The sequence below is a fragment of the Tachypleus tridentatus genome, chromosome 12 (assembly GCF_004210375.1).
Source record: "Tachypleus tridentatus isolate NWPU-2018 chromosome 12, ASM421037v1, whole genome shotgun sequence".
Classification (NCBI taxonomy): Eukaryota; Metazoa; Arthropoda; class Merostomata; order Xiphosura; family Limulidae; genus Tachypleus; species Tachypleus tridentatus.
The window spans coordinates 24,012,040-24,035,033 of NC_134836.1; the positions used below are offsets into that span (position 1 = coordinate 24,012,040).

General features: G+C 34.3%; 1 protein-coding gene across 1 annotated transcript; it reads right to left on the reverse strand.

The window, feature by feature from the left end:
* Positions 1 to 7,903: 7,903 nt before the first annotated feature.
* On the reverse strand, positions 7,904 to 22,584 carry LOC143235217 (uncharacterized). Its single transcript, XM_076473162.1, has 4 exons — positions 22,540 to 22,584; positions 17,611 to 17,685; positions 16,242 to 16,309; positions 7,904 to 14,244 (listed from the first exon to the last, which is right to left on the reverse strand). The coding sequence occupies exons 2-4, from the start codon at positions 17,633 to 17,635 to the stop codon at positions 9,322 to 9,324; spliced, it is 5,016 nt and encodes a 1,671-aa protein (XP_076329277.1). The 5' UTR covers positions 17,636 to 17,685; positions 22,540 to 22,584; the 3' UTR covers positions 7,904 to 9,321.
* Positions 22,585 to 22,994: the final 410 nt, after the last annotated feature.

The following is a 22,994-nucleotide window of genomic DNA, read 5'->3' on the forward strand; positions in this document are numbered from 1 at the left end:
TTTTTTCGTCGTGAAAAGTGATTTTTGAATTTTTTTTCAAAATGAATGTGTTATGTTTAAATTTTAATTAATGTAGAGTTTAAAGTACTTGATTATAGGTATTGGTTATTTCTAGGGTTTTGCTGATTTGTACAGATTTACATCTATGTGAGTAAGTTGTTATAAATTGTAACGAATTTTGGTTTAACATTCTTTTAATACCTATGGTTATTTCAGTATAGTTTTTAATGCATGTAACGTATATATTTGGATGCATATTACACAGTTCCCGCCTGATATGTAAACCTTTAGAAGGTTCTTGAGAGTAAGAATCCACAATATTTGTTTTCCAAAAACGCAAGTGCCCTCAAACTTTTTGAACGTTCGAGAATCTCGCCTTAAACTATATGTAAACCAACGCGCCAAGAGACAGTAAGAATATTATTGTTCAGGTATATTCAGAGTACTCTGGGCCTCGAAAGCTATAATTGTTGTTAACGCTTATTAATCGGAAAACTAAAGAAGTTAACCAGGAACGTTTATATATTTTGTACATTTAAAACTGTTTAACTTCAATGAATCACTTCAGACGTTATTATTTCTACGAGAACATTAAATATCTTCTTCTGTAAGAGTGTGCGTGTTTCTTATAGCAAAGCTACATTGGGCTATCTGCTGTGTCCGCCCAGGGGAATCGAACCGCTGATTTTAGCATTGTAAATCCGTAGGCTTACCGTTGTACCAACGGTGACCTTCAGTAAGAAGTGAGCTTGTAATTTGGTGTGAGGTCAAACTAGAAAATATTTGTGGTTTGTTTGGAATTGTGCTAGCTGCTCTAGCCGTCCCTAATTAAGCAGTGTAAGACTAAAGGAAAGGCAGCTAATCAACGTCACTCACCGCCAACTCTTGGGCTACTCTTTTACCGACGAATAGTGGGACTGACTGAAATATTATAATGCCCTCCCGGCTGAAAGGGCGAGTATGTTTGATATGACGGATATTCGAGCCCGCGACCCTTGGATTAAGAGTCGAGTGCCTTAAACAACAGGCCATGCCGGGCCGTAAGAAGAAAATAAAGTGTTAGCTGAAGCGAGGTGTAATAATACCAACTCAGAATTAAGTTGCTCGTCGTAGACCTGGACCATCGATAAAATATTCAATTCTAAACCAGATAAAAACTCAGTATAGTTTGTAAGTTTGTAATATTATTATATATAAATCAATATTTGTGGTAACCGTTAATATTAACTGTATTGTTATTTTTATATTAAAATATATTCCTGTTAAGAAAGAAAATTATGTATCAATCTTTTTGGCAAATATAATAATTTTTATGTATATTAACATTTAATTAATTACTAAATTTAGATTTCCGGTTATTTGAAATAGTAATACCTTACATACGAAACGTAATAAATCGGAGACTCGTCCAAAATAAATAATAATATGTAACAAACTACATTGTTCAGATTGTCAGCTTTCAATCGACAAAATCAATTGGTTAAGACTACCCGAGGGTTATCAGATAAGTGTAGACTATAGATAATTTATCATTTCGATCTCTAGAGTTTACATTAATTCAAAAACTGCCCTCTAGCTGGAGATAGAATCATTACCCAACAAACATTGACAATAATTTGTTTTTTATTGTTGTAAGAACCTACATTGTGTTTTGTATCCTAGGTTTATGAAAACAATTTTACTTGGTGAGGGTAGAAGTAAAATTGAAAGTTCGGAAACAAAGAGGGATTCGGGAACAGGATCCCCCTAAAAGTATTACAGTTAGATTTACAGTTTGAACCTATTTGATGATGCCTAAATATTTGGAAGGTAAATAACTTAATTTTGTACTCACAGAATTGTCTTTTACTTCACTAGTATTATTTTTTATTCTCTTTATTTCTATTTATCGAATACTCAGTTCAAGGAACAATAAGGAACAAGGCCTATCAAAATATAAGGAGGGGAGAGGCCATATAAGTTGCTTCCATCCTATAATTTTGTACAGCTGATACAGATCTAGCATATCGGAAATATGTCGGAAGTCTTCGTCATAAGAAGTAACGTCCCGAAATTTGTCGAGAGGAAAAACATACCAGCAGACCAAAAACAACCTAAAACAGCACAAAGTTTTGTTGCCGAGATCATAGCCTAGATGATATCAAACGTATGGCCAACACAATTTCTAAATATTCTGCTAAGCATGACAACTTAAATAATTTAAAGTACGGATAACAAATTAAATACCGAAAACGTTAGCTATCATAGAAACACAGTATGGGTTTATTGAGGGCTTTAAATTATTTACAACATTCCGAGAATGTTAAAGGTCTTTGTTACTAATAAGTAATAAATTATTAGTAATGTGTATTTTAAAAAATGGCCACCATTACATGGTTTAGTAATGGATGTTGACAAAAAATGACCAACGTTACGACTCTTAATAGTTGACAATCTTGAAAGATATCCGTGTTTCCAAAATTATATTTAAAACATTTTAGCTTGATATGTATATTATCATTTAAATAAATTGATTCAGAAATAAGAATATGCATTCAAAGAAAACAGTTTATGTCTCAATACAATTACTTTGAAGCTGTTTATGCGTTTATTTTCAATGGAGTTGAGTTGGCAATAAAGAAAGTTCAGTTGTTTTATCTAGGGAGAAATAATAAGAGTAGAAAACAGTTTGACTTATACTGTTAAGGAAGGTAACACTAAATAAATATAAGAAAACTGAAGGACTGTAACTCTAAAACCCGCACTGGACACAATAAAAATAGCATATTGTGTAATATTACATTTATAAATAAAGAACCTTCCAAGAGCACAAGCAATGTCATCGATTTTCTGTACACTGTTAGGAAAGAACGAGCACTTTGAAAAAATACTTCGTTATTCGTCTGAGGACAGAATAGATTCTCAGCCGAAACGTGCTCAAAACCATGAACTGGCATTATACGATACAACGAATGAACTTCTCGTGTCTCAGTGTTCCTGTGGCGTACCTGAACAACACTGAAACCGAATTAAGAGATTAGGTTTAGAATAAGTTGTAATAACAGATTCAAATATACTACTCTGCCTATGTGATTGATAACTTATTCAACTTAACAATGTTAATTCTCAGCTTTTCATTTCACTCGTCATGATGTGAAACTTCCCAGAAACGTTTGCTAAGACTTTTTTAGCCACAAAACAAGAGAAAACAGTTATTTCATTGTTAATAACCATAAAAATAAACCCGTATCAAACACAAACAAACAGAAAATGTTAATTTCATTAATAATAACATCAAGGTTAAAACATTGTCAGTTACGAAATAATATAATATAATAATGCATCCATTTCCACCCCTAGCAAAGCATAAGGGATTGTGTAACCCGTAATGCTTTATAAAGAAACTCTTAGAAACACTAAGTTTCTTCAGTTTCTTCTTTGAAACTTACTACCAGTTATTAAGTCGTATTATATACATTGTCAGTACTGTCTGTGTAATATTCTGCATCTGATTATAACAAAAAAGTAAACAACGTTTTTAATATTAAGCCGTTTCAATAAAAGAAGCATGTATGATTTTGCAGAAATTAGTAATTGACTAAAATATAATTTAATAAAACCTAACATAAAAAAACTTGTAATATTCTTTGCTCTACAAACAAAACTTTATATAAACTCGTAAGTTTTCGTATTAAGTTCGTTATATTAATATATTTGTGGCTTTCATTTCTAATTTTCTGTTTAATGATTAAAACCGCTTCATTGCTGTGTTATAAACCCATAAGCCACCAACCATCCTGTAAGGAAATAGCTTTTGTGCAATATAAGAGGATCTTTCTTATATCAGATAAACAGTGTTAATGAAACGAAATTAATGTAATCACGTTGAGAGAAAAACCTTGAAACGCCTCTATAAACCTCGATTCTTATTTCAGTGAAGATCAGACAGGAAAGTTACGATAGTAAATGTTACAACCATTACCGTGTTGAAAAAAAAACAACAAGCCGTTATACAAGTAATACTGAATGTTTACGGGTTTGGTTTGAATTCACGCAAAGCTACTGGAGGGCTATCTGCGCTAGCTGTCCCTAATTTAGCAGTGTAAGACTAGAGAGAAGGCAGCTAGTCATCACTACGCACCGCCAATTTTTGGGCTAATCTTTAACCAAAGAATAGCGGGATTGATCGTCACATTATAACGCGCCCACGGCTGAAAGGACGGACATGTTTGGTGTTACGGGAATTCGAACCCGCGACCCTCAGATTACGAGTCGAGTGCCTTAAGCACCTGCTGGGCGAATGTTTACGGAGTTTAGTTCTATTCATATTATAATAGTTCATTATTATCTGAAACTATATTTATGTTCTTTCTAGCGGTTAATGGAAATATCTGAGTTCCGGAATATATTTAAGGTACAAAACTCATTTAGTGGAGAATAAATTCATACTGTGTAAGAGATGAGTGGTTTCATGTGCGGGTTATTTGGATTTAACAGGTTTTCCAGAGTAAACCAACGTGAAAGGTTTATATTATATTAAGATTTAGAAGAAACACGATCGACTTTGTTTTATAAATGCGTTGTCTTGTTGTTATCTGGCCCGGCATAGCCAGGTGGGTTAAGGCGTTCGACTCTGAGGGTCGCAGGTTCGAATCCCCGTCGCACCAACCATGCTCGTCCTTTCAGCCGTGGGGACTTTATAACGTGATGGATAATTCCACTGTTCGTTGGTAAAAGAGTAGCCTAAAAATTGGCGGTAGATGGTAATGACTAGCTGCCTTCCATCTAGTTTTTCACTGCTAAATTAGGAAAGGCTCGCGCAGATAGCCCTCGTGTAGCTTTACCCGAAATTCAAATTATAATAATAATTGTTATAACCTAGATAATGGTTTAATTGCATGAGTATGTATCAGAAACACAGCAAACTGGTTGTGACTATAGAAGCAACACTCTGAGAAGTAGAGACGATATTATAATAGGAACACAAAGAAAAGTAGACCCAATGGATAATTACGACTCTAGTAGAATACAATAAAAACGTGTAGTGAGATGTCACGCAGTCCACACTGGTTTGGAAATTATGTAAGGTTTCTGTTTATTTAAAAATTTAATGTTTTTAAACAATAATCAGATAATAAAAATAAGATTTATATTTCGTGGATACACGTTCATTGTATAAATTTCTGTTCGCCTAATTGGAAAATGTTTGGAAACTTCTTTTATTCAGCAAACTAAATTTCTAGAACGTGCAGTCGCGTCACGTCGTCCGGCGATGATTTTATGATTCAAATATCTTTTTGAGGTTGAGCATATTCAACGGTCTTTTATATCACTGTCAGAACTTCCAAGTACAGTCGACACTCACAACCATGTTTTCAGCATGATATTAGTTCTTTTGAGAATTAACGTATGTTTTTCGTGTGACGGCAGTTCGTTCAACAATGAGCGTATTTTCCGTGTGACGGCAGTTCGTTCAACAATGAACGTATTTTCCGTGTGACGGCAGTTCGTTTAAGAATTAACGGCCCCCCAGTGGCTCAGCGGTATGTCTGCGGACGTACGACGCTAAAAACCGAGTTTCGATATCCGTGGTGGGCAGAGCACAGATAGCCCATTGTGTAACATTGTGCTTAATTTAAAACAACAAATTAAGAATTAACGCCGGTTTTCCGTGTGACGTCAGTTCGTTTAAGAATTAACTTTTTTTTACGTGTGACGTCAGTTTTCGTATTAACCTGACATTATATGACCGACTGTTTACTGAGTGAGTTTGAAAAGCTATATGTATAATAATGGATATAAAATCGAAAGTTGTGAAACACAGCTATTCTATATATTATTATATTATGTATTAAATTAGATTATAATAGGAAAATCAGAAATCTACAAGCTATTGCTAGTAGCCAGTGAGTAAAAACGTAGGATAATATGCTACAATATGTCAACCAAAATATTTCTTACATCAGTGCCGAGACGGCCTGTCGTATAAAACCAATGCTCATTACGCTGGCTGACATATGGTACATAAAATGTTATCTTGGTGCTATGCATATTATTAATTTTCACGAACAGCCATTATGGCGTAAACTACATTATGTGAGTTCATATTTGTAACTAGATCAAGCATGCTAATTATATTTGTAACGAGATTAAGCAAGTGACGATAATTTTGTTTCAGTTATTAGGAATGTCTCGTCTGTCTGATAGCAGTTTTGTTGTATTTGCAATGATGAACGATACTTTTGCCTAAGTTATTGAGAATGTTTCGTCTGTCTGTTGGCAATTTTGTTGTATTGAACGATAATTTTGTTTCAGTTATTAAGAAAGTTTCGTCTGTCTGATAACAGTTTTTTTGTAATTACACAGTTGAACATAAAGTTTCCTGAAATTAAATAAAAGAAGTGGTTAGTTAACACGTGTAAAGTCGTCAGGGTTTATTTTAATTATGATCTGAAGTAACAAACTACTTAACATCGTATAAATACCTAATCTCCCTTTTCTAAATATTTAGATTTAGAAGAATTCTTTGAACCGAGTTTCTGTTTTGTTTCTAAAGTCGAAGAGCCCGGCATAGCCAGGTGGGTTAAGGCGTCTGACTCGTAATCTGAGGGTTGCGGGTTCGCTTCCTCGTCGCGCTAAACATGCTCGCCCTTTCAGCTGTGGGGGCGCTATAATGTGACTGTCAATCTCACTATTCGTTGGTAAAAGAGTAGCCGAAGAGTTGGCGGTCGGTGGTGATGACTAGCTGCCTTCCCTCTAGTCTTACACTACTAAATTAGGGACGGCGAGCACAGATAGCCCTCGTGTAGCTTTGCGCAAAATTAAAAAAACAAACAAACAAACCTCTAAAGACGTATGAGTAACTATGAAAAATGATAATTATATTCTATCATCTAAACATTATGAATAAATTCACTTTATAAGCCATAGTGGTTTTAAATAAAAATACTTAACATTATGTTAAGCTAATTTAAAATGTTTACAATTCACTTTATAAGCCATAGTGGTTTTAAATAAAAATACTTAACATTATGTTAAGCTAATTTAAAATGTTTACAATTCACTTTATAAGCCATAGTGGTTTTAAATAAAAATACTTAACATTATGTTAAGCTAATTTAAAATGTTTACAATTCAAAGATAACGTTTACACGTCTACTTAACATCCAACTTCATTTAATAATTTTACTTTTAGGAGAATTCTAACTTAGGTGTTACCCAGTATTTTTTTCTGGTGGTTATATATAACCTTCTGAAACGGCAGACCGACGAAATTAAGCACTAGTATATCTTGTTTGACATATTAAACCCCTGTAGCTTTTATAAAGTGTTGAAAAATCAGTTGTCTGCTTGTTTACACAAAAGATCGATCTAACAGTAGTCAGTTACAAAAGTTTGACGCTACTCAGCAGACAGCCAGATGTGGCTTTGCTGTAAGAATAACACTTCGACAACTTGGAGACTTTTTGCTTAAACTTCGGCTGTTGTTGGATTGTTCTCAAGAAACGCGTAATATGCAGTATTTATTTGTTAACAACTCAATGAATATATATATGTATAGATATTGTTCAATATATATTCTATATAAACTCTACCCACAAACTACAAGTTTCGCTGTTCACATGCAAAACGTCACGAGTAGTCAGCCAATAAAGGCCTAGCATTCGTCGTACTAGAAGACAAAGAACGTAAAAACTATTGAATTATTTGTTGGATTTTTGAAATAATTACAAATATTTAGATTTATTGATGAGAAGCTGACGCAGATTTAACAAAACTGGAACAAAAGGATACGAGCTGGTCAGTACTCATATAAAAGTGGACACGTATTGAGAATGTTAACAAATCGTATTCCAATTATGCTGTGAAATGTTCATTTTAACGAAACGAAATAAGAAAGTTATCAATATATGTCACTACTGAGTTGGTTTCTAAAAATGTCATCATATAGTTCTTGTTTTATTTCTTTTGAGATCGATAAAACAACATATGATAAATAAAATACAGTTTATGTTTCCGTCACCGCCAACAGGCTGTTAAACGTATTATATGTTAAAATTAAAATAGAGTCTAAATTTTCATCAACACATACGTTCTATTTAAAATACCTCTTATATAAAATAATGTTTCATTCTTCATCACAATCGAAAGTTGAAAATACAGAGAAGTTGAAAGAGTTTTTATGTGTACATCACTAATATCCATCTGTTAAAAATACAGGTCACGTAGAGTAGTGTTTATATGTATACCACCAATAATTATCAGTTAAAATATGTTTAAAATACTTGATAAATAGATAACTTTTTAAACCTTTGTCACCATCGTCTCTCAAACATAAATTGTAAAAAAAATATAGGTTTAATCTTGAACCTTTAACTTTTATACTTTTGTTTTTAATACAGGTTAAATATGGCTATATTTGACCATGACTGTAATTATTAAATTGGATCAGATACTGTCAGTGGAATATGTTTGATGATGAACGTAAATATTAAATCGGAATATCTAAAACCTAAATATACTTTGTTATATGTGAAAATTATGTGAAATAACACATGCTCATACTTGGAGAAAGAGTTGGTGGGTAAGAATTACGGAACTACGCAAGTAAGTAGGTGTGCTTCTAATTCTAGAAAGGTTATAGGTCAATTTTTAACAAATAACAATAAAACATGCGTGCCCTTAATTCGACGATGTTTATTAGTCAGTTTCTATAAGGACTCTCGAACCATTTATTTCATGCGAAAAGTTTAACCTCGTACCAACAAACCATATATCTTTCCACGCCTTGAAACTTCCTGAAACATTCGTTGCCAAATCTATATACATGTTCATTTTCATTGGAATGTTTTTCTTATCTAACAACTCGTCGATTACACCATGTATTAAGTTCTCCAGATGTTAAAAGCGCAGTGTTTTGGGGTGTGTAACTTCTCTTTGATATCTTCCATCCAACAGAAATAGCTGGCCCTTAAGAGGGAGTTACTTTTGCTGGCGGTTGGACGAACCGTCTTTCTGATGCTCTACGACTCCTTATACCACTCTGTTCAGTAATTCTGTCTTGTTTGTCAAGTGAAATGTTATCTTGCCTTCTTCTTCGAAATATTTGGCTGACTTCTTCTAATGGATACCTGTACCAATGTTCAGAGTCTGTGGCTGGTTTCTGCGGAGGTAGCTGTTCTTCGTCGGATTTATGGTAACGGAAAGAAACTTCAAGGTCACGTTTCTCCTCTGATGTCACATCCTTATTAGAATTAGAATAGAGATGAAGATCTAGGGAGCTTCGTAAAGGGAGACTTTGAGAAGTGGCTACATCTGGAATGTTTGATCGTTGATTATTATTTATTTTTTCTTCCGCAGTGGTAGGTTTGGTAGTATGTGAATGTTCAGGATGCCGATTAGTTTGAGCTCTGAAAGGACTAACTCAGAAATTCGTTCTTTTTGTTTTCTCCTAAAACCTTTTCTTCTTCTTTGTGAACGACCTTGAGACCGTCTACGGCCTTTACGACGTCTTAAATTAATACTACGGATTGTTGAAGGCAATTGCTCCTCTTCTTTTTCTTCAAGTTCCTTTGAAGGTACAATGAGGGCACCAGCTAAAGACCGAGGTTCGTCTCTTAACCCTTCTGTAGACGTATGACCTTGCTTGTCTTCAAATTTACTGACTGAAGTAGATTGTTCAGATGTCCTAATGAGATGGCCTATCAAATCAGATTGTGAAAAATTACTGTGCCCTCTAAAGTCGTGAATATTAAATGAATCATTAATTTTTTCATATGGATCAGAATGGTTTAATGTTTTAACTTCAGGTTTTAAATATTCCATTGCGTGATCAAACTCAGGATTCAGCGAGAATTTATCATCTTCGGAGTTCTTAAAATCTGACTCTAAGTCTGTAACAAAAGATTTTGGAATCTGAGCTGAATCATGTGATTTTGAAAATGGATTGTTGAAGAGACTACTGTTTGATGACTCAGTATAGTTTATTTTAGACTTAAGGTCTTGTTCAGAAAGCTTTGTGTTTTGGTCTGATAACTGATAATAAACAGGATTAACGGGCAGTTTATCCTCATTTATAGAATGAGTTTCAATCAAACTATAATTATTTTCGAAGATATTGAATATTCTCTCAGGAGGTAATCTTATTTCATCTGTCACCCGATGTTCTGGAGTTTGGCTGTTTTCAGAGAGGTTAGTTTGATAATGTTCCTGTGATTCTAATAAATAAGAGTTTTTCAAGTGAGGATCGTCTTCGATTTCTTTAGTTTGTGAAGGTTCGAGTGTGGTCTGTTGTGAAAAATTAGATACTCTTAACTTGTTCCTAAACTCACTCAGTGGATACACGTATTGGTGATTTAAACGTGGTTTGGGTTCCTCTATGGCCGTTGTTACTTCAGCTGGTCTTCTAGATGGAGCAATGGTACCAAGGTCTGTTACAGAAATGGACGTAATACTTGGATCAGACGTAATTAAAGCAGTCCACGACTCTTCTGTGGTAGTTCTTGGTACGGACGTGTTTAGGATATCCAGAAATGGAAAATTCAGCTCATTTACATTTGGAGAAGGTAATTTACTCGGATTGTTCTGTTGAATTCTAGTTGAAAAGTCATTTAAACTTTTTGTTGCAGTAACTTTAGAAGATGACTGGATGCTAACTGGATTGTGTCTTCGTCCATTCTGCCTTCGCAGTTTTCTTCGGCGAATAACTCTTGTCTGTGGTTCGTTTTCTCTAATATAAAAAGATTTCTTCTGTTCTCTAGGAATGGATATAGTTCGTGCAAGCATTCTGACGTTAGAATGGAAATTCCTTCTTCGTAGGCGACCTTGAGTTCGTCTGTGGCCTTGACGAAATCTTGATACAGGACGGCGACGAATAGCATTAGGTAAATGATCTGGAAGTGAATATATCAGTTTTTCGCCCTCAGGTTGTAATTCATCGCTTCCGTATTGATATGATCGAATCTTTCCATAAGTTTCCTCCAGATACGTATAATTTTGGCGAGTTTTAAATTTGATTTGTGATTTCATAGTTTCAGACTTAGTTGTACTGTTTGAATCTGGAGAATCAGACTGGGAATGGATAGCAGGTTTTACATTAGTCTGATAAGATGGCTCATTATTATATTCTGTAAACTCAGTAGGTTTTAAATTAGTCTGATAAGATGGCTCATTATTATATTCTATAAACTCAGTAGGTTTTAAATTAGTCTGATAAGATGGCTCATTATTATATTCTGTAAACTCAGTAGGTTTTAAATTAGTCTCATAAGATGGCTCATTATTATATTCTGTAAACTCAGCACGTTTTACATTAGTCTGATACGATGGTTCATTATTATCTCCAGTAAATTCAACAGGTTTTACCTTAGTCTGATAAGATGGCTCATTATTATCTTCAGTAAACTCAGCACGTTTTACATCAGTCTGATAAGATGGCTCATTACTATGTTCAATGTAATAAGGTGGATCTTTATCTTCAGGAAGTTTAACTGGCCCTTCATCTAACTGATAATCAGAAGACACAGCAAATTTATCACCTTTATGATGATAAAATGGATCACTGTTAACTTTAAAAAACATACTAGATTCTACATCTATCTGATGATTAGATAGATCTTTATTTTCTTCTTCTCCAGAAGATATAACGATATCAACTGTTTTCTTTCCAACCTCTACGTTCTCTTTATCGGGTACAAAAGTGTGTTTTGGTAAGTCATAGTCTAAAGGTTTATCGGATGATTTATTATCTTTTATTTGTAAACCTTCAGAATCACCTGTGTGTGGTTCTGTTCCTGATCCAGGAGAGAACGTTGGTCTAACAAACGTTTCATTCTTGTTGGAAAGAGGCTCAGAATTGTCGTTTCTCTCTGATGTTCTTTCTAATTCAGGAAATGGTGGCTCTTTATAAGCAGTCGAGTGTAGAGAGTACTCATTGTTAAGATCGGTTTTATTTTGTGATTCGTTTAAGTTTTCTTCATTCAAATATAGCTGAGAAAATGCTTGTGGTCTATATTCTAGTTCGTATGCGAATTGATCTACTGCTGTCGGATCTTTGTTTGAAGGAATACTTTCTCTGGTAGTTGGGACAATCCTATCGTTATTTAATCCCGCGGGAAAAGAATCTACTAGTGGTAGTACACCTTCTGTTTCCTCTGTTTTTACTGAATAAGAATTGTTTGTGTTGTTCATTTGTCCCAGTGAGAAGGGTAGTTTTGTTTCATGAATTGGTTGATTAACAAATGTGTTAAACAGAGGTGTTTCTCCTTCTTTGGAATTAACTATTTTGGCTCGTCCTATACGTTCATCAAATACATCCGGAGTTGTCATAATTAAAGATCCGTTAGTAAAATCAAACCTATGTAAGGGATTTTGTGAAATGGACGTTTGTGGTTTAGTCGCATGAGCTAGAGATTTCGGTGGATCACTTTGTTGTATTGACTTAAAGTCACTTAAATCTTGAACATGTATCTCTTCTGGACCATTTTTCCGTAGTGAACCTGTAGAGGCTGAGTTACCTGATTCTTTTTGTCGTCGCAGTTGTCCTGGACGTCTTCGCAGTTTTCTTCGATGAATTCGTCTCATCCGGGGTACTCGTACTGTAACAAAAGATGATTCCTTTTGTTCTCTAGGAAGAACATCATGGTTAAACTTTGTAATACCATCACGGTGCTTTCTTCGCCTTCTGAGTAAACGGCTTCGAGAGCGACGTCTTACACCAGGCCGACGGATAAAGGTTTTCGATATTTGTCCACCTCCTTCTTCAATGGGCGCGAAAAGACCTCCACTCAAAAGCTGTGACTCAGATTTGGTTCTTCCACTTTCTTCGATTGTTCTTCCTCTTGAATTATGTGGAGAGGAAGGAGACTTAAATTCGCTTTTTAAATTTGGTTGTTCAGATGTTGTTTTACTGAGAGAGATTAACAGATCATTCTGGTGCGAACTGTCGTGTTTTGTAACTTTCTGAGTGTTAGAAAAATAGCTATTTGTGTGATTAACATCAGAAACCTCTGTTTCATTTGTTATGTTTCCTACATGTGATAAACGTGTTTCTCCGAAAACTTTCATTTCTTCCTTGTCTAGGAACTTTAATCGTTCAATTGATTCTTTTTTTCGTGCTTCGTCAGAATCTAGAGGATTAATTGTATAATGACCATCTTCCATTTCTGGAACACGAAAATATTCTTTATGAGGATTTTCTGTCGAGGCGACAGATTGTTTGTCACGTGTTTGGTAATTACCTTCATTCACTACACCTTGTTTTTCGTGAGAATTATTTCCAGGTTCTTCATTGTTGTCTCTCTTTCGTCCAGATGACAAAGTTTGATGACCCGAGTGATAAACCTCCTTGCCTCGACGTAATTGGATTTTGATGTTTGTAACATTTGTTAGGTCACCGAAATTCCCTTTGTCCGTGAGAAACTGACTCCCTGAAATAAGTCCATCCTCCCGTGGGTCTATAGAAGAAGAATCTGCAGACTGCGATATAGTTGTTGGCTCTGTACGAGACCATTGTGAACTGATATTATAACCATTTTTCTCTGATGTTGAAATTACTTCTGAATTTGTATTTAGTTGGTAAGGAAATAAATTTACAAATTGTGTCGTTTCTTCTACACCAGTGACGATGCTATCTGGTGGTGCAGTTGTAATGAAAGATGTTTTAATGAAATTGGCAGTGTCATCTAGCGGCTTATCCGTAACTAAATATATTTTTGTAAAATCTCTAGAAATTACTGTGCTGGTTTCTCTTGGTCTCTGAATTAGAGGGACTCTATTGAGTTCATTTATATTCAGTAAAGGTAATCGTCTAGTAATGGCTTTACGTGAATCGTCCAAAAACTCTTCTCTCTTTTTGTGACGTCTATATGAATGGTAACGTCGTCTTGTTTGTGATGGTCGTCTTCGTAATTTTCTTCGACGAAGACGTCTTACAAGGTGCACTTTTTCAGTTACAAAGGACTCTTTTTGTTCATCTGGAATTTCATCAGCGTGTAGGTTGTTATAAAGGGTTGTCAAGCTACATGGAACTCTATCTCTCGGGCTACACACCTGAGAGGATTGGCTGAAAACAGTTCCGTTAGGACAAACAAAACTAACAGGTTCCATCCGACCCCCAGAGCCCAATAAACAGACGTAATACACTTGGCAGTGAGTTTTCGGATCGGCATAGTACTCGCCCTGTCTCTTATTAGTGCAGTTAAAACTGGACTTTGAAGTGTCGCGGAGATCTTGGATTTGTCTTTTTGCTCTGTGTTTCCATGTTTGCTAGAGTAAAGATAAAATATTTGTTGGTCACATGTATTGAACTTTATTTTTTAGTGTTAGTAAATTTCTACCACTTGTATGATGTCTGTACCTGTTATATGATGTTTACCTCTGATACTAAGTTTACCTATAACGTTATGTATACCACTTATGTGAAACTTATCGGTTATGTAGGGACTAAGAATTATATAATGTCTACCACTTATAAAACTTTTACCATGTGTATATGATGGTTAAATGGTTGAAACTGAAACAAACCTCGACACATAAAGAAAACTAATAATTAAACTTTGCTTGAAAGCAGCTTAGAGTGTTTAGTCTCAGACCAAAACTAGACTGACTCTAGTACTAAAATTACTCAACAGGAGCTAACAGACTAACTATAGTACCAATATCACTCACCAGGAGCTAACAGCTAACAGATTAACTATCATCACCAGAAGCTAACAGACTGACTTTAGTACCAATATCACCTCACCAGGAGCTAACAGATTAACTATAATATCAATATCATCATCAGAAGCTAACAGACTGGCTTTAGTACCACTGCCACTCATAGTCTTAAAAACATTGGAATTAATAAACAGAACCTATACGCACAGAACGAGAGTAAATTAGCTAAGATAATATTAGTAACTTTTACAAAGTGTATTGTTTTACAAGTGCAATGTTTTTAAATGTACGTTTATCATAGTGAAAGTTAACACTATAAATAACTTATGTTCATAAATTTAATATCTTATATAAAGCAACTTTTCATGTTCCAATTTTTACTGACGGTGTTTGTTAGTTACTAAGATTATTTATTTTATTAGGAGAGTAGCAGAAGAGAGAATCATACAGTAAATAGATTACTTCAATTATTTTATTCCTTGAGAAAGATATAAAAAACAGTAAGAAAGAAACACACACACAAAATGGTTTATTGCTACAAATGCAGCAACTAAATTACCTTCACACCACACCAAATGTAACAAAAAGTATTTATTAAACAGCACAACATTTTATGAAATAGGCATAGAAATGTTCTATTTCACTCAGCGCTTCAACGCAAACTTTATTACGTTATAAATTAACAACTCAAGGAATTCAGCTGTTAACCACACCCATTAAACTAGCTATGTGCAACTTATTTCAAGATATTAACACACCTATCATGCTCAGACCTTGGTTGTTGTTTTCTTTTCTTTTTATAAAATTACAAACAGGTCATAATGAACTTTCCTGCTTTGTATTATCACTATTGGTTTTGTATCTTTTTTTTTTTTTACTTTCTTACATTTATGTTTGAATACTCTGAATTAAACACTATTGTTACAGTGTTTCTATGTAAATACAGAAGTAGGCTACCGCTGTATATTTGATAATTGACTCTCAGGGAAACGAGTCCAACTGGTTCACAGAGCCTACTGTCTTTTCAAGTTGTCATCCAAACAAGTACTTCGTTTTGTGACCAAACGTTTTGTCCTTCATAATATAACATCATAAGTTCCTACCATACGGCACATTAAAAACCCTAACCAATATAATAAAATCCGTATAAAATACTTTGAGGGTTTTATACTTTCATAAAATAAATGCCATTGAAACAGTATTTATCTGTACATTGTGACTACACTTAAATTCAAATAGCTTAGTCTGAAAAAGAACCACAACGTAATAAAAATCAAAACTTTAAGTGAATAATTCAAAATAATTTATGCAGGATACATAAATACAAAATTCTCCTTTATAAATCTCACTAGGCTTTAGGATACTATCATATTCCCCAGTACTGAGTTACAAGTATGGTATTTTTAACCTATAGTTACTATAGGTTACTTGTTTTAAATACGTTTGTTAGCCAGCATTCATCACACGTTGTATATAAAAGCCAGTTTATTCCTGTTATTGATTTAAGTTGCAAAGTTTTTGCTGAGGGTATCAACATGTCATTGTAGATGTTATAAGAACGTATATTATCTTTGTATATCTTCCCTTAGATTAGCAATACTTACCTGAAAATCGATGTCTGCCACCTGGTACCTTGCTAAACCAGAAACTACGAGCCAGGTCACGGCACATCCTGTGCAAAGTAGAATTAAAATTAATTACCATATACATATTAGGAATCAGTTTAAATGTAAGTGTTCACAATTTTTTTCTACTGTTGTGACAACACCTCAAAGAAACAAGAAGGTTGTGTTAAACCACGATAATACACAGCTTTTGCAACTCTTTAATGTATCTTTTTAACGTACCTTGTCAAAAAACAAATAATAACTTCCCTTCCCTTACCAATAAGATCAATTTTTAATGTAACTTATTTCAGAATCGAAGCATTGGAGGTAGGCCTAACTACAAATATAACTATGTTAAAAGAAACACTAACTGTTTTTGACATTTAAAAGACACTCGCTGGAACTGCGATAACTCTACGGATTTACATTGCTAAAATCAAAAGTTCGGTTCCCCTCGGTGGGCACAGCAGATAGCTCGATTTGGTTTTGCTATATAAAACATAGACATTTAAGTAGCAATAGCGTTTATAATTGCGTTAAGCTGCCAGCTCATTAAAACGTTCCATTTTATGTCCATTGTTCATTCATTATGCCCCCTATACATATTTATCTGTTATTTTAACTTTAACTAGTATGTAATCATTTCGTAAAACACAGGTGGATTACTTTTAACTTGTGTTGCCATCTGTCGGTGCTTGCATGATTTCTATAAAAAAAAAAAAAAACAAACAGACTACTTTGAAAAACAATTATTTACTGTGAAATAGGTAAAACGTAAATCACTTTGCAGTGTTTCAGTTTTACACATTTAATTTCAAATATCCTTATAACTTTACAGTCAGATAGCAACAATAGTTACGGGGTTAGACAGAAACATTAAATGTATGTAGTAGAGTTAGATAGAAATAATAATCAAGCCACGCAACTAACCAACGTGATGTTGGGGTGAAGTTGTTAAGCACGTAGTTGGATTGTATCACCATGGAGACTGTGACAACAATAAGAAAGAACTCCAAGCTAATCTAGTTTCTGTTGCAAGTTCTTCGCCTTCTTTGTTGTTGTTTTGTCCTAGTTATATTTCTTACAAACCAGCTTCGGTGGTTTGTACCTTTGTATCATTGTCACACCCCTTTAGCCTGAGATGGAAACTTAGGGTAATGCACAATAGATGGCCACATTTAACCATACTTTGTGACGCACGAACACGGTGGTTGACCACATTTAACCAATATACTTTGTTGTGTATAAACACAGTGGTTGATCGTATTTAACCAATCTACTTTGTTACATATAAACATAAAAATAATATATCACTTTTCTTAGGCCTATATTTACGTAGTTTATGAAAGTAAATTAACGGAATTACCTAACATAACCACGCACGTCTTCATGTTTACAACCACCAGGTTCTTGGTGGAATTCCGTCGCTTCGAAATGGGACCTGCCGTGGACAACAGAAACATTATTGTTAACATGTCATTTATTTATTTCGTTTAGTACTAAGAACCCATTTTCTGATATGACAAACAGTAAGATATTTTTATAGAAATGTTTAAAACCTTCTGTTAAGTGTTGAAATGTCGATATTGCAATACGAAATTCATGATTAGTTGTTTAATTTTGGGCAAAGCTACCAGGAGGTTATCAGCCGCCCCTAATTTTGAAGTGATAGACTGGAGAGGAAGTACCCACTGCCAGCTCTCGGGCTTTCCTTCATTAGAGAATAATTGGATTGGATTTTCTCTTTATGAGAACCTGGCTGCTGGAAAAGGAGAGTATTTTCGGATATGGGTTTCGATCCCGTGACTTGCAAAATTCGATTCGAGCTTTCTAACAAACCAGAGACAAATAAAGTGTTTTGAAAACTCAACAAAAATTCAGTGTGAGTTGACTCCTCACAAAACCAAGCATATGTGAGGAAAATTTAAACATCTTAGAAACTAAAGACGCAATTAGTTGAAACTACTTTCTATTAAGCTAGAATTACTCACTTCCATTTAGTTTATTAACGTTTACAGCACATATATATGAGTATAGAATAATCTTATGTTGAGCAATAATAAACTGGCAACTGAAGATTTATAAAGATAATGAAATGATTTATTTTGGGGGAACGTTCTACAAGTTTCAATAGAATGTCAGTGTGTCGAAATATCCAGTATGTTCTGTCATAAAATAAATCTTTGTTTACTAACTTATAACGTGATATAAAAATAAATTTTAGAAAAAGAAGTTCGAAAATACACGTAAAAGAAATTTATGATATTAGCTTCGGTGAGTGGCGAGTAAAACCGAACGTGCAAAGTCACGGATTTACTTTCTCTTCTTGATGTAATTCCCGGGGGGTCTACTGACCTGATTTGGAATTGATCTAATCGTTCGAGATTTATGTTTCGATCGCATTAATAACACCAGTTCGATGAGGTAGATTTATTTAGATATGAATTACACCTGCTTCCTCATTCTGATCGAACTTTATCACTTATTTAAAATATGTATACTAAAAACTGACCTGGAATAACGTTCAATAACCTGATTGGACGAGGTGTTGTATTTAGACGAACATAAAGCTGGCTTTAACGTAGTAAAAAAAAATAATTAAAATTCATGAGAAGAAAAAACGAGACTATAGCTTACTTAGAAGAATCTTACTTTTTACTAAGTAACATATTGGTGTCATTGCTCTTTCCTGGTGGAGTCTACAGAGTTGGAAATATTTTACGGAACCTAATTTAGAAACACTGGTACGGACAACACCAGTAATTATCTCACATAAATACACTTTAAAGCAAATCCCTTATATCATTTGTATTTGATAAATCTGTCTGTAAATTAAAACTTTTGAATCTACTTATTTTGAACTTCACAAACTATTGCTACTTATAAAGACAGGAATTTCTATGGTCCATGATCAGGAATTTTTCTAAATGTTGTTTTTGTTACTTAGCGCAATTCAATCTTCAAACAAATCCAAATACCGTAAGGACAGAGAGATGAAAAAACATTGACACACAGACAAACAGAATCGAATGATTTGTTGATTTAGAAGTTGGCAGGGGTTCACCTATCATTGTATTATTCAAATGGTTCTATCATATGGCTTCTAGAAGCTTCTCCACTAGAGCACGAGATCTAAGCTCCTATGGTAGTTTCACCTGAACATTTTCGCATCACTTAGAAATACTATGGGTTTATCCAAAGTGACGCTAATTTTCATTCATGACCAGATGGAACATTTTCAAAAACAATTCTACAGATTAATATATATGCAAAAACGGCTCGTTTGGGTTGAGAAAATATTTTACATAGAAGAGCGAACAACGTTTCGACCTTCTTCGGTCATCGTCAGGTCGAAACGTTGTTCGCTCTTCTATGTAAAATATTTTCTCATCCCAAACGAGCTGTTTTTACATATATATTTCTCTACAAGTGGGTTTTCTCGACATCACTGAATTCTACAGATTCATAGATAGAAGTACAGGGAATCTTATAAACGCATAATTATATTCCTATCTGTAGACGTACGTTTTGATGGCATATCTCGTAACTGATAACCCTGCTGTTAAGGGGCAATTATAATTTCATCCTCATAATATACAACATTTACATTATCAAATAAACATTGAATCAAGTTTTCATCTGTTTAATGAAATATAGATAGTACAGAAAAATGAATGAGAAAGAGAACACACACAGGCCTTATTATCAAGACGCAAGAGCACATATCTCTCCTTCTAGTCTACAGTATATGCAAGGATACAACGTATTTTACTTATCTTGCAATGATTACACATAGGGGCGTAGATCCTGGGGGGGATGGGGGTAACATCCCCTTCATTTTAGGTGGGGGGTATGGTGCATACAATCATCTCCCCTACAGTTTGGTTTGTTGAATTGTTTTATTGCATCACAGGCTTACAAATTGTGTGTTTACAACAAGATATTTGATGAAGCCGAGAAAAAGGTAACTTCCCTAGATCTGGTGCCTATTGAACTACCACGCATTCACAGACCCCCCAGAAGGATCACAGGTGGTGGCTCAGCACACCATTCTGCAACAGCTAGAGATTACTACAGAAGCCAATATTTTGAATTTGTGGACACAGTCACAGACTGACTACTAGATTCAATGCAGACAACAATGACTTGAGGCAATATCTGGCACTTGAGAACATGATCACATCTGGCAAGATTGACAACTCGGTTATAAACTTCTATCCAGAAATCTCTGCACAACGGCTCGAGTTTCAGTTGCCCATGTTCAAACAAACAACAAAAACAGTATTTCTGAAAGGTGCGAAGGATGCTTACTGTAAAATGCGTAAAACAAGCCAGCAGATGTTTAGTGAAGTGTTTTTTCTCATGAAAATTTTGCTTGTATGTCCAGTATTCAGCTGCGAATGTGAACGCAGCTTTTCTGTATTAAGACGGTTGAAGACCTGGTTAAGGTCAACTATGTCTCAGTGTCGTCTCAACCATGTGGCAGTTTGTCATACTCACAAAGATGAGGTCAACAAGATAAATATGGAAGAGCTTATGAAAGAATTCATAAACAGATCATCACAAGGAGGTCTACGTTTGGGAACATGTAGACTAGAGGACTAATCTTACTTCAATGAAAAGTATGAACTACAATACATTGTATTGATGTGTAATTTTCTAGAGTTCGCAAAGAAATTTTAATTATTTTTATCAAACAACATGAACAGTTTTTCAGTAGATATAAACTTATCAAGGGTAATTACTAATTTTATTAATATTTGAAAACATAATTGATGCAATGAAAGTTATTAGTAACCTTGTAAAGTATAATGACCATCTTTTATACTGTGCAGTGTGCAGGAATAAATTCATGTGGCAGTTAATTTGTGAAACATTTGTCTTTATTCTATTAACATTTTGAAAACTGTTCACAACACCTCACTTATACAAACCTGCATGGAAACCTTGAAGTATCGTGGCAACAAGATTACTCTGTGACTGCATGTTTACAGCTTTAAGGTTCACGTAATCAGAGATTACCAATTTGCAAATTGAACAGTCCACATAAGTGGTTGTAAAAATCATCCCCCCATTGGGTGTAAAAAATCTATGTCCCTGTTTACATAAGATTACAGATAACTCGGTCTAGTCCACTGTCTTTGTAAAAATAAAAGTAACTTTATCTAGCCCTAATGTCTTTATAACAGAATACATACTTTTCCTTGAACTAATATTTCCAAAACAGTGGAAACAGATTTACGTCGCATTAATACAATTATACCTATTTATGAGTCATGAGACAGTTACAGATGTTTACCAGTCTTGTTACATCTAGATTACATCTATTTATAGGTCATGAGACAGTTACAGCTGTTTACCAGTCTTGTTACAGCTAGACTATATCTATTTATGAGTTATGAGACAGTTACAGCTGTTCATCAGTCTTGTTACAGCTAGACTAGATCTATTTATGAGTCATGAGGTAGTTACAGCTTTTATCAGTCTTGTTACAGCTTTATTAGACCTATTTATGACTCATGAGACAGTTACAGTTGTTCACCAGTCTTGTTACAGCTAGACTAGATCTATTTGTGAGTCATGAGAAGATACTTACAGCTGTTTATCAACCTTCAAAGGTTATTACTTTGTATGAGTCCTGATACATTTATAATTGTTAATACAGCAACATCTATTTATCAGTATTGATCCAAATACATCTACTCGTCAATACTTATATACATCTGTTTATAAATACTAATACATCTGAAACTTTTTATAAGTATTAATACAGCAACATCTGTTTATCAGTCTTTATACATATTCAGACAACTACACAGATTTATCAGTCTTAGTACAACAACCCTTGTTTATCAGCTATGATACATCTCCATATTTATATTAGTCTTAATAAAGCTATAATTGTATAATAGTCTTTATACAGCTGCACACGTATATCAGTTACGGCACAGCTATAAGGTTTTTGCTAATCTTCAGTCTATAAGTTCTGAAACATAAATTTTTATCAGTATTGCTACAAATACATCTGTTTCTTGTTCTGATAAATTATACCTGCTTATCAGTCTTCAGAGAGCTGCATCTGGTTGTCTCAAAACAGCTACACCTATTTTGTCAATGTTAATAAGTTTTAATCTCAGCTACATCCGTTTATGAGTCTGATACAGTTAAACTTAATTATCAGTCCTGACAGAGTTACATATGTTAATCGGTCTTGATAAAGCTACCTCTGTTTCGACAGCATCCCTCAAAATGAATCATTATAAACTACTGCTTTTAGTGAGGAACCAAACCTTACCTCTGATAGTCTTGCTGTGAGTCTTGGCAAGAACGAACTGAGAACAAGACTTCAGATCACACTAGACAAGAGTTTTAAACTCGAGCTAAAGTAGGTCATTCCTACGTTTCGTTTACATTGAAAGTCAGAGTTGGGTTTTTTTCTCGTTTCTCCTTTCTTTCAGAGCCATTAATTGTCTTTTTTAAAAAAAAACAAATTCATGGCAGGAAGTTCGACAAAATCATATGAGCTAACTAAACGTTTTCCTTTATTCATATGAAAATGTAAGCAACCAAAAAATAACTCATAATGTGTTTCACCTGCTTCTATATATTTATCTATTATGAAAATGTAACTCAAGTCAACTGATGGATATATGTGTATCTTTATAAAATCTGTGATATGTTGCACTTATATTCTATAAATCTCAAAATAATTGTGCATGAAAAAATAAATACATACGTGTAAAAGAGTTA

What these genes read in the sequence shown, in the direction of transcription:
- LOC143235217 (XM_076473162.1), bottom strand. Translation starts at nt 17,635, where the DNA reads ATGAAGACGTGCGTGGTTATGTTAG. An exon ending in GACGTGCGTGGTTATGTTAG is followed by an intron (nt 16,310 to 17,610) that starts GTAATTCCGTTA and finishes TACTTTGCACAG; the next exon opens with GATGTGCCGTGACCTGGCTC. An exon ending in TGGCAGACATCGATTTTCAG is followed by an intron (nt 14,245 to 16,241) that starts GTAAGTATTGCT and finishes TCTTTACTCTAG; the next exon opens with CAAACATGGAAACACAGAGC.